Source organism: Rhizopus microsporus (genome assembly GCF_002708625.1).
Source record: "Rhizopus microsporus ATCC 52813 unplaced genomic scaffold scaffold_8, whole genome shotgun sequence".
NCBI classification, from domain to species: Eukaryota; Fungi; Mucoromycota; class Mucoromycetes; order Mucorales; family Rhizopodaceae; genus Rhizopus; species Rhizopus microsporus.
The window spans coordinates 269969-282872 of NW_019671923.1; the positions used below are offsets into that span (position 1 = coordinate 269969).

General features: G+C 39.1%; 7 protein-coding genes across 7 annotated transcripts; 4 read left to right on the forward strand and 3 right to left on the reverse strand.

The window, feature by feature from the left end:
• Positions 1-45: 45 nt before the first annotated feature.
• On the forward strand, positions 46-2577 carry RHIMIDRAFT_202221 (SPX-domain-containing protein; the record flags this gene model as incomplete). Its single annotated transcript, XM_023606597.1, has 5 exons — positions 46-107; positions 162-1137; positions 1196-1540; positions 1601-2320; positions 2374-2577. 5 exons carry the CDS (start codon positions 46-48, stop codon positions 2575-2577), a joined length of 2307 nt encoding a protein of 768 aa, XP_023466197.1.
• Positions 2578-2664: 87 nt separating this feature from the next.
• Positions 2665-3496, reverse strand: RHIMIDRAFT_251455 (uncharacterized protein; the record flags this gene model as incomplete). The annotated part of the gene is made up of 4 exons (XM_023610841.1): positions 2665-2892; positions 2937-3175; positions 3226-3425; positions 3477-3496. The coding sequence occupies 4 exons, from the start codon at positions 3494-3496 to the stop codon at positions 2665-2667; spliced, it is 687 nt and encodes a 228-aa protein (XP_023466198.1).
• Positions 3497-4120: 624 nt separating this feature from the next.
• Positions 4121-5603, forward strand: RHIMIDRAFT_202463 (glucoamylase b; the record flags this gene model as incomplete). The annotated part of the gene is made up of 3 exons (XM_023606612.1): positions 4121-4961; positions 5029-5054; positions 5106-5603. 3 exons carry the CDS (start codon positions 4121-4123, stop codon positions 5601-5603), a joined length of 1365 nt encoding a protein of 454 aa, XP_023466199.1.
• Positions 5604-5723: 120 nt separating this feature from the next.
• Positions 5724-6771, forward strand: RHIMIDRAFT_132882 (uncharacterized protein). Its single transcript, XM_023605567.1, has 5 exons — positions 5724-5807; positions 5861-5932; positions 5989-6310; positions 6354-6498; positions 6546-6771. The coding sequence occupies exons 1-5, from the start codon at positions 5765-5767 to the stop codon at positions 6702-6704; spliced, it is 741 nt and encodes a 246-aa protein (XP_023466200.1). The 5' UTR covers positions 5724-5764; the 3' UTR covers positions 6705-6771.
• On the reverse strand, positions 6770-8241 carry RHIMIDRAFT_202786 (amidase signature enzyme; the record flags this gene model as incomplete). Its single annotated transcript, XM_023606637.1, has 2 exons — positions 6770-7275; positions 7323-8241. Coding segments are annotated over 2 exons (1425 nt in total), but the record flags the coding sequence as incomplete, so codon positions are not given.
• A 1156-nt stretch (positions 8242-9397) lies between these two features.
• RHIMIDRAFT_237420 (uncharacterized protein) lies at positions 9398-9938 on the forward strand (the record flags this gene model as incomplete). Its single annotated transcript, XM_023608755.1, has 3 exons — positions 9398-9470; positions 9530-9765; positions 9840-9938. The coding sequence occupies 3 exons, from the start codon at positions 9398-9400 to the stop codon at positions 9936-9938; spliced, it is 408 nt and encodes a 135-aa protein (XP_023466202.1).
• Positions 9939-12016: 2078 nt separating this feature from the next.
• RHIMIDRAFT_251459 (uncharacterized protein) lies at positions 12017-12475 on the reverse strand (the record flags this gene model as incomplete). The annotated part of the gene is made up of 1 exon (XM_023610842.1): positions 12017-12475. The coding sequence occupies one exon, from the start codon at positions 12473-12475 to the stop codon at positions 12017-12019; it is 459 nt and encodes a 152-aa protein (XP_023466203.1).
• Positions 12476-12904: the final 429 nt, after the last annotated feature.

The following is a 12904-nucleotide window of genomic DNA, read 5'->3' on the forward strand; positions in this document are numbered from 1 at the left end:
TTTTTTTCTTATCTCTTTCTTTTTGTTTGTTATTATTCTGTATAAATGAAGTTTTCTCATCAAATACAGTTTAATGCAGTGCCTGACTGGGCTGATTACTATTTACCGTAATATTATTAACTCTTTTTTTTTTTTTTACTGACGCCATTGACTCACAATAGATATTCTAACCTCAAAAAACAAATCTATCAAATCGAAAAGGATCGCATTACCACCAAAAACCGTCGTGCGTCATTAGATGAAGAAGTAGGAGAACGTACAGCGCTTATCGGTGAAGGTCAAACCGAGACTGATAACCAAATGTTTATTGACTCTTTAAACAAGTCTTTGGAAAAGATTACTAAATTTTATGCAAAAAAGGAAACTGAGCTATATGATGAAATGGACAAGTTGATGGAAGATCTCGAGCATACTCATCACGGTCAACGACAAGGCCCACAAACCACTGCGAGGGAGCCTCAAAGTAACGTCAACCAGCTGCCTCGGCGTGAATCGAATGTGGAAGGCGATAGCTATCTGCCGGCAACCGTCATTTCCAACAATCTATCAGATACCGATCCAGTATCACTGCACCATGATGATTTGCAGAGGCGTGTAATAGACATGTTTGTGCTATTATCCGAGCTGAAATCGTTTGTGGCTCTTAATATGACAGCTTTTGCCAAGATATTAAAAAAGTATGATAAAATTACCAACAGCAATTTGAAGCGATACTACATCTCCACCCATGTCATGCAATCATATCCCTTTCAGCCTGCGACCAAGGCAAGGTTAAATGAACATATTCAGCAAACAGAGAAATCCTATGCTATCTTGGCAACTCAAAATGATTTGAATTTAGCAATCGAGGATCTCAAAACGCACTTGCGAGAGCATATCGTCTGGGAGAGAAATACCGTATGGAGGGACTTGATCGGACAAGAGCGACGAACACAGTCTGTAGGCGTAAAGCCTGCAACTGTGCCCACGCCGTTTGGAACACTTCGACTGTCACGAGAACAGATAACGAGCTATCTCTATCTGGCCGCGTGCCTTGTCGTATTTATCGTCTTGCTCAAGGTCAATATATTTGATACCATAGAACAAAATAGATGTTTGGCCATTCTCGTATTCGCAAGTTTACTCTGGGCTGGTGAGGTAGGTGTTTTTTTTAAAGGAAAAAGATAACCTCGTGATTGATTCATAGAAATGTTAGGTGATGCCCCTGTTTGTAACCGCTTTGCTGGTGCCACTTCTAGTCATCACGCTGCGTGTCATGCGTTCCGATGACGATCAGCACACTCGTCTTTCTGCCCCTGATGCAACCAAGCGTGTCTTTGGTGCCATGTTTTCTCCAGTGATCATGCTGCTCTTGGGTGGATTTGCTATTGCTGGTGCTCTCAGCAAGTTTGGCATTGCCAAGTCCATGGCAACCTTTGTACTCTCCAAGGCAGGTACAAAACCAAACAGGGTGCTTATCGTTAGTATGCTTGTAGCTACCGTGGCTAGTATGTGGATCAGTAATGTAGCTGCTCCCGTCCTTTGCTTCTCACTTATTCAGGTAATGGAAACAATAAGCACAAGTCATAGAATGGGAGTATTAACAATTGACTACTCTTAGCCAATTCTTCGTACATTACCTGCTGATTCCAAATTTGCACCTTGCTTGATCATTGGTATCGCTTTAGCTTCCAATTTGGGTGGTATGGCATCCCCTATCTCGTCTCCTCAAAACATTATTGCGATTCAAAACATGAACCCTGCTCCTTCCTGGTTAGAATGGTTTATCATTTCGATTCCCCTTTGCATCCTCGGCAACCTTACCATTTGGCTCTGGTTACTTTGGAACTACAAACCAGAACGTCAGACACCTCAGATTCATACCATCCGGCCCAGCACAGACCCAATCACGCTCACTCAAATCTATGTTATCCTAGTAACTCTCTTGACGATCGTCCTTTGGTGCCTTGCACACACATACGAGTCTGTATTTGGTGACATGGGCGTGATTGCGATTCTGCCATTGATTGCCTTTTTTGGCACAGGTTTGCTCACAAAGGATGATTTTAACAGCTTTCTATGGAACGTTATTGTATTGGCCATGGGCGGTATTGCTCTCGGTAAAGCGGTTGAAAGTTCTGGCCTGCTCAAGACGATTGCTTCTCAAATCCAAACACTCGTCGCTGGCATGTCTGCGATCCAAGTACTCTTTGTCTTTAGCTGTCTCGTCTTAGTGATTGCTACTTTCATTAGTCATACAGTCGCTGCGCTCATTGTCTTGCCTATTGTCGCTGAGGTTGGATCTCAATTGGCTGATCCTCAACCAAGGATGCTTGTGATGGTACGTACTGCATATATATATGATTTTGTATATGTAACTAATCATTGAATTAGGGCACCGCCTTTGTTTGTTCAGCAGCTATGGGATTGCCTGTATCAGGATTCCCCAACATGAATGCGATTTCACAAGAAAACGAGCTTGGAAAGCCTTATTTAAAAACCAAAGACTTTTTACTTAATGGTATACCTTCCAGTGTCTTTGCCACTTTACTCATCACTACTGTTGGATATGGCATCATGTCCCTTATTGGATTTTAGCACTATTATAGACACATATATATATATAAATAAATATAAACCAATCATTAGCTTTTTAGCAATGCAATATAAAAAGTGTGTTTATTGTTAATCACTATCACTATCACTGCTACCATCTGAACCGCCTTCTTCTATCTCATCTTGTTTGATGACTGTTATTTCTTCCTTTATGGACACTTTCTTTTTTCTAATCTTCGACTTTTCTTCCTTTTCTTGAATCTTTTTCATAATAAGCCCACTACGAGCACCAAATGATTTTTCCCATTCTGCCTTTACACTTTTATATAACTCTATAGTAAATCTAGCGTCTTCGATCTGAAAACAGTTAGCTTATATTTCTGTCGTTCAGTTTTACTTACAGATGAGTGACTTCCTGACTGAATAGAAATACCCAGCACTTCTTTAACCAACATCTTCAAACCAGGAGTTCTACCCTTTGCCAATTTACGAAATGGTTTATAACGAGATGTATCACGTATTAATAAGGTAGGATGTGAGAGCATCAAAACCTTGAGATCGTTGTGCACGGCGTGTCCGACAAGAATACGATTTTTAATGATCGCTGCTACCTTTTCTTGTGCCTCCTTAAATGTGATTGCTAGCTTATACTCGTTATTTATTTTTAAAATCAATATATCTCTTTCTTACCTTTATCACTTTCCAAGTGTTTGGGTTCAATACCACTCACATGTGTACGATAGTCTGTCACTTTTTCCAAAGGCTTCACATACGCATCCAGTAAGACAGCACCATTAAAGTTAACAATAGATACTCTGGCCAATGCAGAGTCTTCACCATCAGGTCCAACACCCACCATTTCACAATCAATGGCTACATATTTACCAAGTCTATACAGGTTATTTAGCATATCTCTCTCTCTTTTCTCAGCTTTCTCTTACTTTGTGTCTGCTATATCCATTTTATCTACCAGTCTCTGTTTATCTAATGCCTTGCTATTTTTGTCTCCATACACGTCTTTTAATACTTTATCATCAATATCGTCACCAAACCATAGTTCGTCTTTTTTGGGTATCTGGATCTTTTGTTCCTTTTCTTGCTTTGAATTCTTTAATTTTCTAATTCAAAGCAAGTCAATCGATTGTCCTTTTTTTTTTTGTAATGCTTCACTCACTCTAATTTCTGTTTCTTGTTTCCTTTATAATTTGGACTTATTTCGAAATCGTCTGTCTTTCTCTTTTTCTTTGTTTGTCCATCTTTGGGAGTGATTGCCTACAGAAAAAAGAGTGGGTCAGTATGCATCCAAGTAACTCTTTAATTGTCATTACCGGCAAAAGCTTCTTCCAGTTTGAAGAAGGAGCTGTGGTTATTGGTAACTTTTTTGTCTTGTTTCCACCCTTTGTCATGATCACTACAGAGAAAAAAGAAAGAAAAAGAAATAGGAGAGAAAAAAAGAGAGTAAAGCAGTGTCTGTGGCTTGTCGCTATTGATGATTTCCTATTTTGGAAAACCAAAACTAAATATTATGCAAGCTCTATAGCCTTTCTTTTTTTTTCTTTTTCTTTTTTTTTTCCAGTGTCAAACAATGTTTTCGGCATCAGTCTCTTTATGTGTCGCTCTTGGTTTGTTTATTTATTTTCATGTCCAGAAGAGCAGTGTCAATGAAGCCTGGGATAAACGCGTTGATGACTCGCTTGATGACTGGATATCCAAGCAGAGGCATATAAGCTTTCAAGGTATTCTTAACAACATCAATCCACCAGGAACACCTGCTGGCTTCCTTGCCGCGTCTTTATCAACCTATCATCCGGACTATTACTATACATGGACACGAGATGCGGCCCTCGTAGCTAGAGTGCTCTCGCACTTACCTGAAACAGAGGATAACTTACTGATAGACTATGTCAATTTTCAGATTCATACACAGGGTACACCTACTGTATGCAATTGCTTGGGTGAGCCCAAGTTCAACCCGGATGGTTCAGGCTTTTCGGGTTCTTGGGGTAGACCACAGAATGATGGGCCGGCTGAACGAGCGATTGCGTTTATGAAAATAGCAAACAGATTCAAGGGAAGACACGATAGCTATATTAATCATACCATTGTTCCCGCTCTCGAAAAGGACCTTGATTACATTGTCCGTACATGGGAACGGTCATGCTTTGATTTATGGGAAGAAGTAGACGGTATTCATTTTTATACCCTGATGGCCATACGTAGAGCTCTCTTGGACGGCGCCAACTTTCTTGGCGTCAACGAGTATCAAACGGTTGCTGCCAAGATCCAAAAACGACTTGATGTATTCTTTTGGTCATTAAAGAAAAACTATATCCAAGTGACATATGACGCACGTTCGGGAGTAAGCAAGCCGTCTGGTCTCGATGTTTCGGTCTTGCTAGCAGCCAATATGTTTTCTATTGATGATGGTAAAATACGACATAGAAAGAACTTTAAGTAAATATACATCATTTTCTTACACCTTTGATCACGTAGATTTTTTTACCCCGGGATCAGATAAGGTTGGGAATGTTTGTTTTTTATTTATACACAAATTAACTCGTAGCATATAGATTTTGGCTACAGCAGCAGCCATCGAAGCAGCCTTTTTACGTGAATATCCAATCAATCAAAATCTGAGTCCAGATTTAGGCACTGCCATCGGTCGGTATCCTGAAGATGTCTATGATGGCTATGGCCTGTCCATTGGCAATCCATGGTTTTTAGCTACAGCTGCCTATGCTGAGCTTTATTACCTTGCAACAAATGAATGGAAGCAGACAGGATTAACAATCAATAAGATCAACAAGCCTTTCTTCCAACGCCTTGTTCACTTTAACGAAGGATTCTATAGTGCTCATAGCGACGAATTAGAGCAAATCATTGCCAATGTGTCGTCCGAAGCAGATAAATTCTTGGCCACAATCCAATACCATCAACACCGAAACGGATCGATGTCCGAACAATTCAGTCGTTACAACGGATACATGCAAGGCGCAAGAGATCTAACCTGGTCTCATGCAGCATTCATATCTGCTATACAAGCAAGAGAATCAGACCCCATATTGTAATCATATATTTATAATACATATTCCCCCCGGGGAGCGTATGACGAAACCCAAAAAAAAGGAGAATGCATCAAATACATAAGGGGTGTTTGTAGTGCATTTTATTTATGTTTGCCTCTCTTCTCCTTCTTTGTTCCTTTCTCTCTTTCTTACCTTAATTCATCATGAGTTTGTCGATTGCTGATGTGTTTGAAGATTATATTGAAAGTAAACAAAACTGGGAAACAAGATAAAACTCAGTTTTAAAACCACAAAAATAGGTTTACAGAATCTCCCTTTCGAAGTAGACCAAAACATGCAGGAATTACGAAGGATGGATGACGACTTACAAAGTAAGGATACCTTTATTGCATAAGCCGTAGAATTGAGACTGATAAAAAAATTAAAGAATACAGAGAAGAATATCTAAAGAGCAAAAGATTATACATGAAACAGTGTCGATCATCCTCAAACTCTATCAATTTAGCGCCAGCTCGATTGCAGTTGGAACATGAATTCAAGACAGCAATGCAGAAGCAAGATCAGAAAATTGAATTGGCGATGAAAATGTATGATCTTGTATCACGGCATATCGAACGACTTGATTCGCAAGTGTTAAAGACAGGTATCAGTGAGGCAGATTGGGTACGAACGAGTGCTGTCAGAAAAGGTCCTTTGAGCCACAAGAAAAGGTCATTGACAATGACCTTGATGGACGGGCCAAGAAAGAGGTACATCATCTAGCTACAAGATAAAGGCTAACCAATTGAACAGATTTCATCATTCTTCTCGACCAAGTCCTTCCGTCTTGGGTCATTCCGCAATGACAAATGAGGTCGAAGTCGATCCAAATGAACCCGTTTACTGTTATTGCAATCAAATCTCGTTTGGCGATATGATTGCCTGTGATGGTGAAAATGTAAGATACATAAGAGTCGTCGTGCTTTGTTACTCATTATTCTCAAGTGTGCCAGAGAATGGTTTCATTATGCCTGTGTTGGCTTTGTAGAACCACCTGCAGGCAAATGGTACTGCGAAGACTGTAAAGCAAAGCAATATCAGTACAATAGCAGTAGCAGCAGCAGTAGCAGTGGTAGTGATCACAATTCTAGTGATGAAGAATAGATATATGTACATAGAGTACCTTTTTCTTTTAATATACACATAAATATTCTATGCATTAATATTTATTATAAAAGATAATCTCCAAACCAATGGGCTTCAGGTCTTTTTCTGTCAATACCGGGCATATTTTCAATCGTTTTTGCAATTCTACAAAGTAAAGCTTCGTTCCACCAAGACGCCATGAATTGAAGACCGATAGGCAAATCGTCATGGTAGCCAGCAGGTACGCTTACGGCTGGGATACCTGTAAAATTGGCCAATGTGGTATATACCATGGACAGTTTTGTCAAGTTTGTATTCGAGATGCCATAGCGCATAGCCTCTTTAGGGATTTCAGGAGACAGTATTGGGGTTGTGGGTGTCAAGATTAAATCAATCTTTTGATTTTTGAACAATTCGGCCATATGCTTCATCATTCGAGTACGCATTCGTTGAGCCAAGATGTAGTCTCTTCCTTCTAATACACTTGCGACACCACATAATATTCTAGTGTACGGAAGAAAATAATTACGCTTGTGAAAGTGTTTAGAGGCAAAAGTATACATTTCACTTGATATAGTAATTATATGGGCTGCACTAGTTTGTTAATAACATGAGAAAACAAGTGTCATTTTTTACCTGTCTGAGCACGTTCCAAATCTGGTATATCAACTTCAACGATGTTTGCACCCAATTGTTTCAAATAGTCCTTGACTTTATCCATTCTATCCAAAATAGCAGGCTCAGTAATAAATCTATTCCAGTCAGGCACGACAGCGACCGTAAGGCCTGATAGGTCGTTAAACCTGTCATAGTCTTTAAGATCGACACCTGGTTGACTGAGTGTATTAGAATCATTAAGATCTGGCCCAGCAATAATGCTGTATGTAAGTGTCATATCATCTGCGGTTGCAGCGATAGGACCATAGGCTCCTATGGAAGGATCTTGTGTTGAGCCACCAAATGAGGAAACACGACTCCACGTTGTCTTTAGACCATATAGACCACAGAATGCAGATGGAATTCTGACAGATCCGCCTCCATCCGTACCAATGGTGACCGGAAACAGCCCACCTGAGACAGATCCACTGCTGCCACCGCTAGAACCACCACAAGAGTGATAAGTAGATTTGTGAGGATTCTTTGGTATACCTGTATTAGGGTTCACACTAAATGTATCCCAACCGAGCTCATTCATGACTGTGCTTCCAACAACAATAGCACCTGCATTCTTTAATCTGGAGACGATGGTTGAGTCCTGTGAGGCGGGGTTGTCGTCATTGATGAAGCAAGTACCCACTTTAGTTTCTAATCCTTGTATGTCCAACTCTTCCTTGACAGCAACAAACACACCATCGAGTTGACTCAAAGGTTTCTTCTCCCTGTATCTTCTAGTCGATTCCTCGGCTTGTTGCATAATATTCTTGGTCAAGAATCGGATCCAGTTTAGGTCCTTACTCTGTTCTATCTTGACAAGCAGACGTTCAGCAACCTCTGTCGGCGTAGTTTTAAATTCAGTGTAAGCTTTGTGAAAATCCCAGAAAGATAAGAATTGTGATACACTTTTATTTGCGGCATTCAGATGAAACGATGGCTATATGCCCATAAAGATTCACATTTAGTCATACCAATTGCCCCGCTTTGTGGGAAAATAATAATAATAATAGCAATACTTGCCTCATTTAATTCTGTATGATATACTTCATCTAAGGGAAGAGGCGTCATGGTTGGGTGGTCTTCTATATCATTCTCATCCCTCAAGCTGAGCACACCAGTATCACTAGCGAGCTTTTTATTTAAAAAAGGGGCATATTCTACAGCATTTGCAGCTGCTACTATAGACCAACCATATAATATTGGATGCCTGCGTCCTATTATATCCTTTATTTAAAGTCTTTATATAAATATACGAGTTAAACAAGTGTTCACTTACGACGTGTTTGTCCATTAAAAAAAAAGAATAAGAAGAAAAAAGAAAGAAAATTTGTAACTGACAATGACTCCGCATAACTCAGGCATTTTAGCTTTAATTGACATTAGTAAATAAACTTTTTTTTTATAGGACATCATTGTTGCTTATAGAAATCCATATTTTTGAATCATTATCAAAGAAATTAAAGCATACCATCTTGTTATACAAAAAAGTAAAGGATCATTATAACCCAATTCAGTCTTCACGTTTGACACAAATCAAAAACATTTTAGATAGATTTTATTAAAGCTTTTTAAACAAAAACTGTGCATTTAAGGAATATCTTCAGGAATTGTTTCCAATTGGCCAAGGTAAACGGGTAAAGATGCTCTTCTCTGTCTGTTTATTTTTGGTCTTTCTGTTGATGATTGAGTCATGGATATAGTACGTTTATGTCTTATATCAGGATGCATAGACAAGGCATTTCCAATGCATTGGCTTAGTAAATCATGAGATACTCCTTCTTCTCTTTCCTTGGGCTGTCTCTTTTTTATGCTGCTCAAGGGCCAGTGTAAACATAGATAATTTCTTCTCTTTCTTCTCTCTTCTATATCGTCTTTTTTCTTGCTTCTAAATGATAAAAAATCTTTTAGACGCATAAACAGCAAGAGAGTGAAAAAAAAAAAGAGAAAGAGAAAAGAGTTGTCATCCGTTATTGTTTCTCCCTTTTGTGTGTGTGTGCGTGTGTGAGTGTCTGTGTCCTCTCTCTTTTTCTCTGCGCGTGTGTGATCCTTGCTTTTTTATGTCACATTCAAAGACCGATAATGAAAGACTTCATGTTCAGCACTGTTTTTGTTATCACCAACCAACACCTAGTTAAAAAGGGCACTGAACCCAGATTGCTATTTGTACACCATTGCTATCCGTAACAAAGTTACAAACAAGGATGTACCCATTTGCTTCTTCATTACTAGCAGAGAAATAGCAACTGTCCTGGTCAAGTGGCTCAACTGGGTCAAGGAAAATACCAACGTCAATTCCCAAAGAATTATGATTGATTGTAGTACAGCCGAAATCGAGACTTTGAGACAGCCGTTTTCTGGTCAGGTTGGCATTCTTCTGTGTCATTGGCGCATTAAGCGTACTCAGGAAAAGCATCTGAAGACTGATGTAAGTTATTTGTTACTCACTTAATGCCTTTATACTCCAAACAGTATATAATATTTTACTATTATAATCAATAGGTGAAAGTTATAGGTGATACCCACGAATCTGTTCGTGCTAGAGATAGCATTCGAATTACTATTCATAGGATGATGCATGCCGAAAGCATTGAGGCTTAGGAGAACTACGTCTTGGATTTCAAGGCATCCTTTGAAGCTAGCTTCCCAGTCTTCGTTGCCTATTTCGAGAAGACGTGATTAGGAAGAAAAAACCTTTGGGCTAAAGCGTGGAGACCTGTAAGTGAAGACATTATATCTATATTCAAAAGCTTCGTCAACTATTAACAAGTCTGTTTCTTTTAGGATGCTTCTTTTCATACTAATAATATGATAGAATCTTATCGTAGTCAGTTGAAGCCGTTTTGCTTGACCAAATCGCGAAACAAGTATGTTGGCCGCGTGGTTTACACTTTGGTAAACGTTGTCCTTTGTGATTACAGAGCAGAGCATGTTCAAGTTGAAGTTGGTTTAAAAGTCATGTCTTTGAGTACGGAGCAGTCAAAAAGAAAGAAAAAAGCTGATGAGATCGAGTTGAGTGTTGCTCAGAGTATGGTTACTATGTCTCTTGCAAATGACCGAGTTACAAGTCTTTTATTTTCATAAGCGTGTATGATATCATCTAACTTTGATTCATAAATCTTTTTTTGCCGCTCGTTTACTGAGGAAGATGTAGAGTACAAGGTGGCTTTGGACCGCTCTCAGGAATTTATTGAAAGATGCAGCTGCCCTGACATGTCCTACATGTGCAAACACATATTTCTTGTTTCCCATACGCAAGCAATCCCGTACAGTGACAAGTCTGCCTACTCGCGAAGGTCAGTGAAAGGTATAGGTGGCCCAGATGATGAAGCAGTTGATATTACCAAGAATGAGGGGATTATCAAACCATTTTGCGTGAGCAGCAAAGACTATTACGTGTAAATACGTTGTCTGAATCGCTAGAACAAGCGTATGCTGTTCTTGGCGCTCAAATTAAAGAGCTTAACGAATCTAGTCAAAGAGATCCTGACTTTTTGGAATCTTTGTTGCAGGATGTTAAGAACTTGACATCCACAATTGAAAACACAAGAAATCCATACCAACATCCTTCAACACAAAGAAGATAGCTGTTCTTTTAACTACTGTTTATTTGGACAACTACTTTTTTTACGCAATAAATGCATATATTTTTTTCTACGAAGACTCCTTAAAGGATTTTTTTCAATTAATTTGAAGAGCTTAGAAAAACAATTTGTGACCTTTGCAATACGTGGTTGTTTAAAAAGACTCCCGTTGAAGTTGGGCGGTGGCTTGAAAGCTCGGTAGCCGTGAAATCGAGTCGGATGCTTAGGTCATCCTTGTCAAACAAAGGCTACAGTAAGGGGGCAATATATTTGGCAATCAGTGTAGTCTCTGAGATGTCAGTGTTGGTGCGATCCATGGGAAGAGACTGAAGAAGCTGTGAAACCAACACGAACAGGTGTTTGTTGATTTTATCACCCATGGTGCTTTCCAGGTTGAGGATTGATACGCTTGCGCCAATTTGATCTGTTGTCTTTTCATACACGCTCTGATTAATCTCGTTGGCTTTGAGCAATACATCACTGGAAAAGTTGCTTGTCGAGTTCTAAGAATCAATATTGTGTTCATGGATTCGGGCATAGAGTTTGTTTCCGAAAAATGACACCATTGCTTTGTGGAGGCGACTGTAGTTTTGAAAGAGGAGAATTGAATTCAATGAGAGGATCAGGTGTATGCCAAATTCCAGTGTTAAGTTGTTGGAAATAACAAAACCAAGGTGTACACTACGCGCACGAGGAAATCCACGAGAGGGTTAATGTTACAAACGCTACCTGTGATGTCGCCAACAAACCTTTTGAGTGTGCAGCATCAAACTAAGCTTGTTCAGAGAATAGACATCTTTCCATGTTCTTTGGTATAGAATATGACTTTTATAAAGTTTCAAAAAGAGATAAAATGTGGTTATTGCTGTATTTTAATTTTTCTATGTTATTAATTTGATCAACAAAGAACCAAGGTCATCCAAGTCCTAATTTTTACAAATAAGGATGATGAATTTCGTTAGTGTAATCAGCCGTTGCTATATTAAACAGAAAATTTACCCATTATTAGGTAACCAACGGTCATCAAATCGTTTATATTGCTTGGAATAATTCGTACTTGCGCAGTAAGCATATCTCTCAATGTCTTTGGCAGCTTCAGGAAACTATCGTTGATATATTTGTTTGGTGTTTCCTCAACATCATGCTTGCCAACTTCGCATGATCCAAGCTCATGAATACCAGCCTTGAATAGAATATCAATCTTTGCAACCATGGCTTTTCTTGGTTTCTGTCAATAGCTTTGATTGCACCATCAGCGTTCTTTGTAGAAGAGACAGCCTTGCTGACCCTTTCACCCAGTTTCGTCTTGATGCCTTTTTGTTGATAAAGGTTGTACGTGAATTCCCAAACGGAGTGCAGCAGGTCGGGTTCAGAACAGTCGTCTACGATCAGTTCTTCATGCTCAAAGAAAAGTTCACATGCAGTCTTAATGCTCTCCTTTGTCCATTTTTTATTGGACTCCTTTACTGGATGAGCCTTCATGCCGTCGGTAAACTCGTAAAGTCCCATGGCAGTTCTGTCTTCAGATTCGCATTGCTGGAGAATCCCTTTCATTTCTTCGGATAGACCAGGTAGCCGCTTGATGTTGGGCGTATGGATTTCTCTCAGCTCATCTTCTTCGAAGTTATTCTTTTAAGCGTTGCCCCTTGGATCCATTATCAGGGAATGCACTGAGTACTCATAAGATGCTTCTTTTACCAAAAGTAACATTTGATCTACATATATTGTATTCAACTTTGCTATTGAAAAAAAGCAATAAGTCGATTCCTTGCGAATTACATTGTTTATTAAAAAGAAAGGAGTAATATTAAAATAAGAAGCGTGCGCATTTTATAAGAGAATCTATGACTGCTGTTTACATTCATGTGGTCAGTATGATCATATATGTTTATGTTAATTTTTGCAGGAATTTATCGTTACTCTTTTTCTTGGTCCTTTTATTTTTTTTTTTTTTTTACCCTTTTGCCCAAAAAGGGATTTTTT

Bases quoted from the DNA above. Each gene is read 5' to 3' on its own strand.
- RHIMIDRAFT_132882 (XM_023605567.1), top strand. From the start codon at position 5,765: ATGAGTTTGTCGATTGCTGATGTGTTTGAAGATTATATTGAAA. The intron at 5,808-5,860 runs GTAAACAAAACT...CCACAAAAATAG, and splicing joins GTTTGAAGATTATATTGAAA to GTTTACAGAATCTCCCTTTC. The intron at 5,933-5,988 runs GTAAGGATACCT...AAAAAATTAAAG, and splicing joins GATGGATGACGACTTACAAA to AATACAGAGAAGAATATCTA.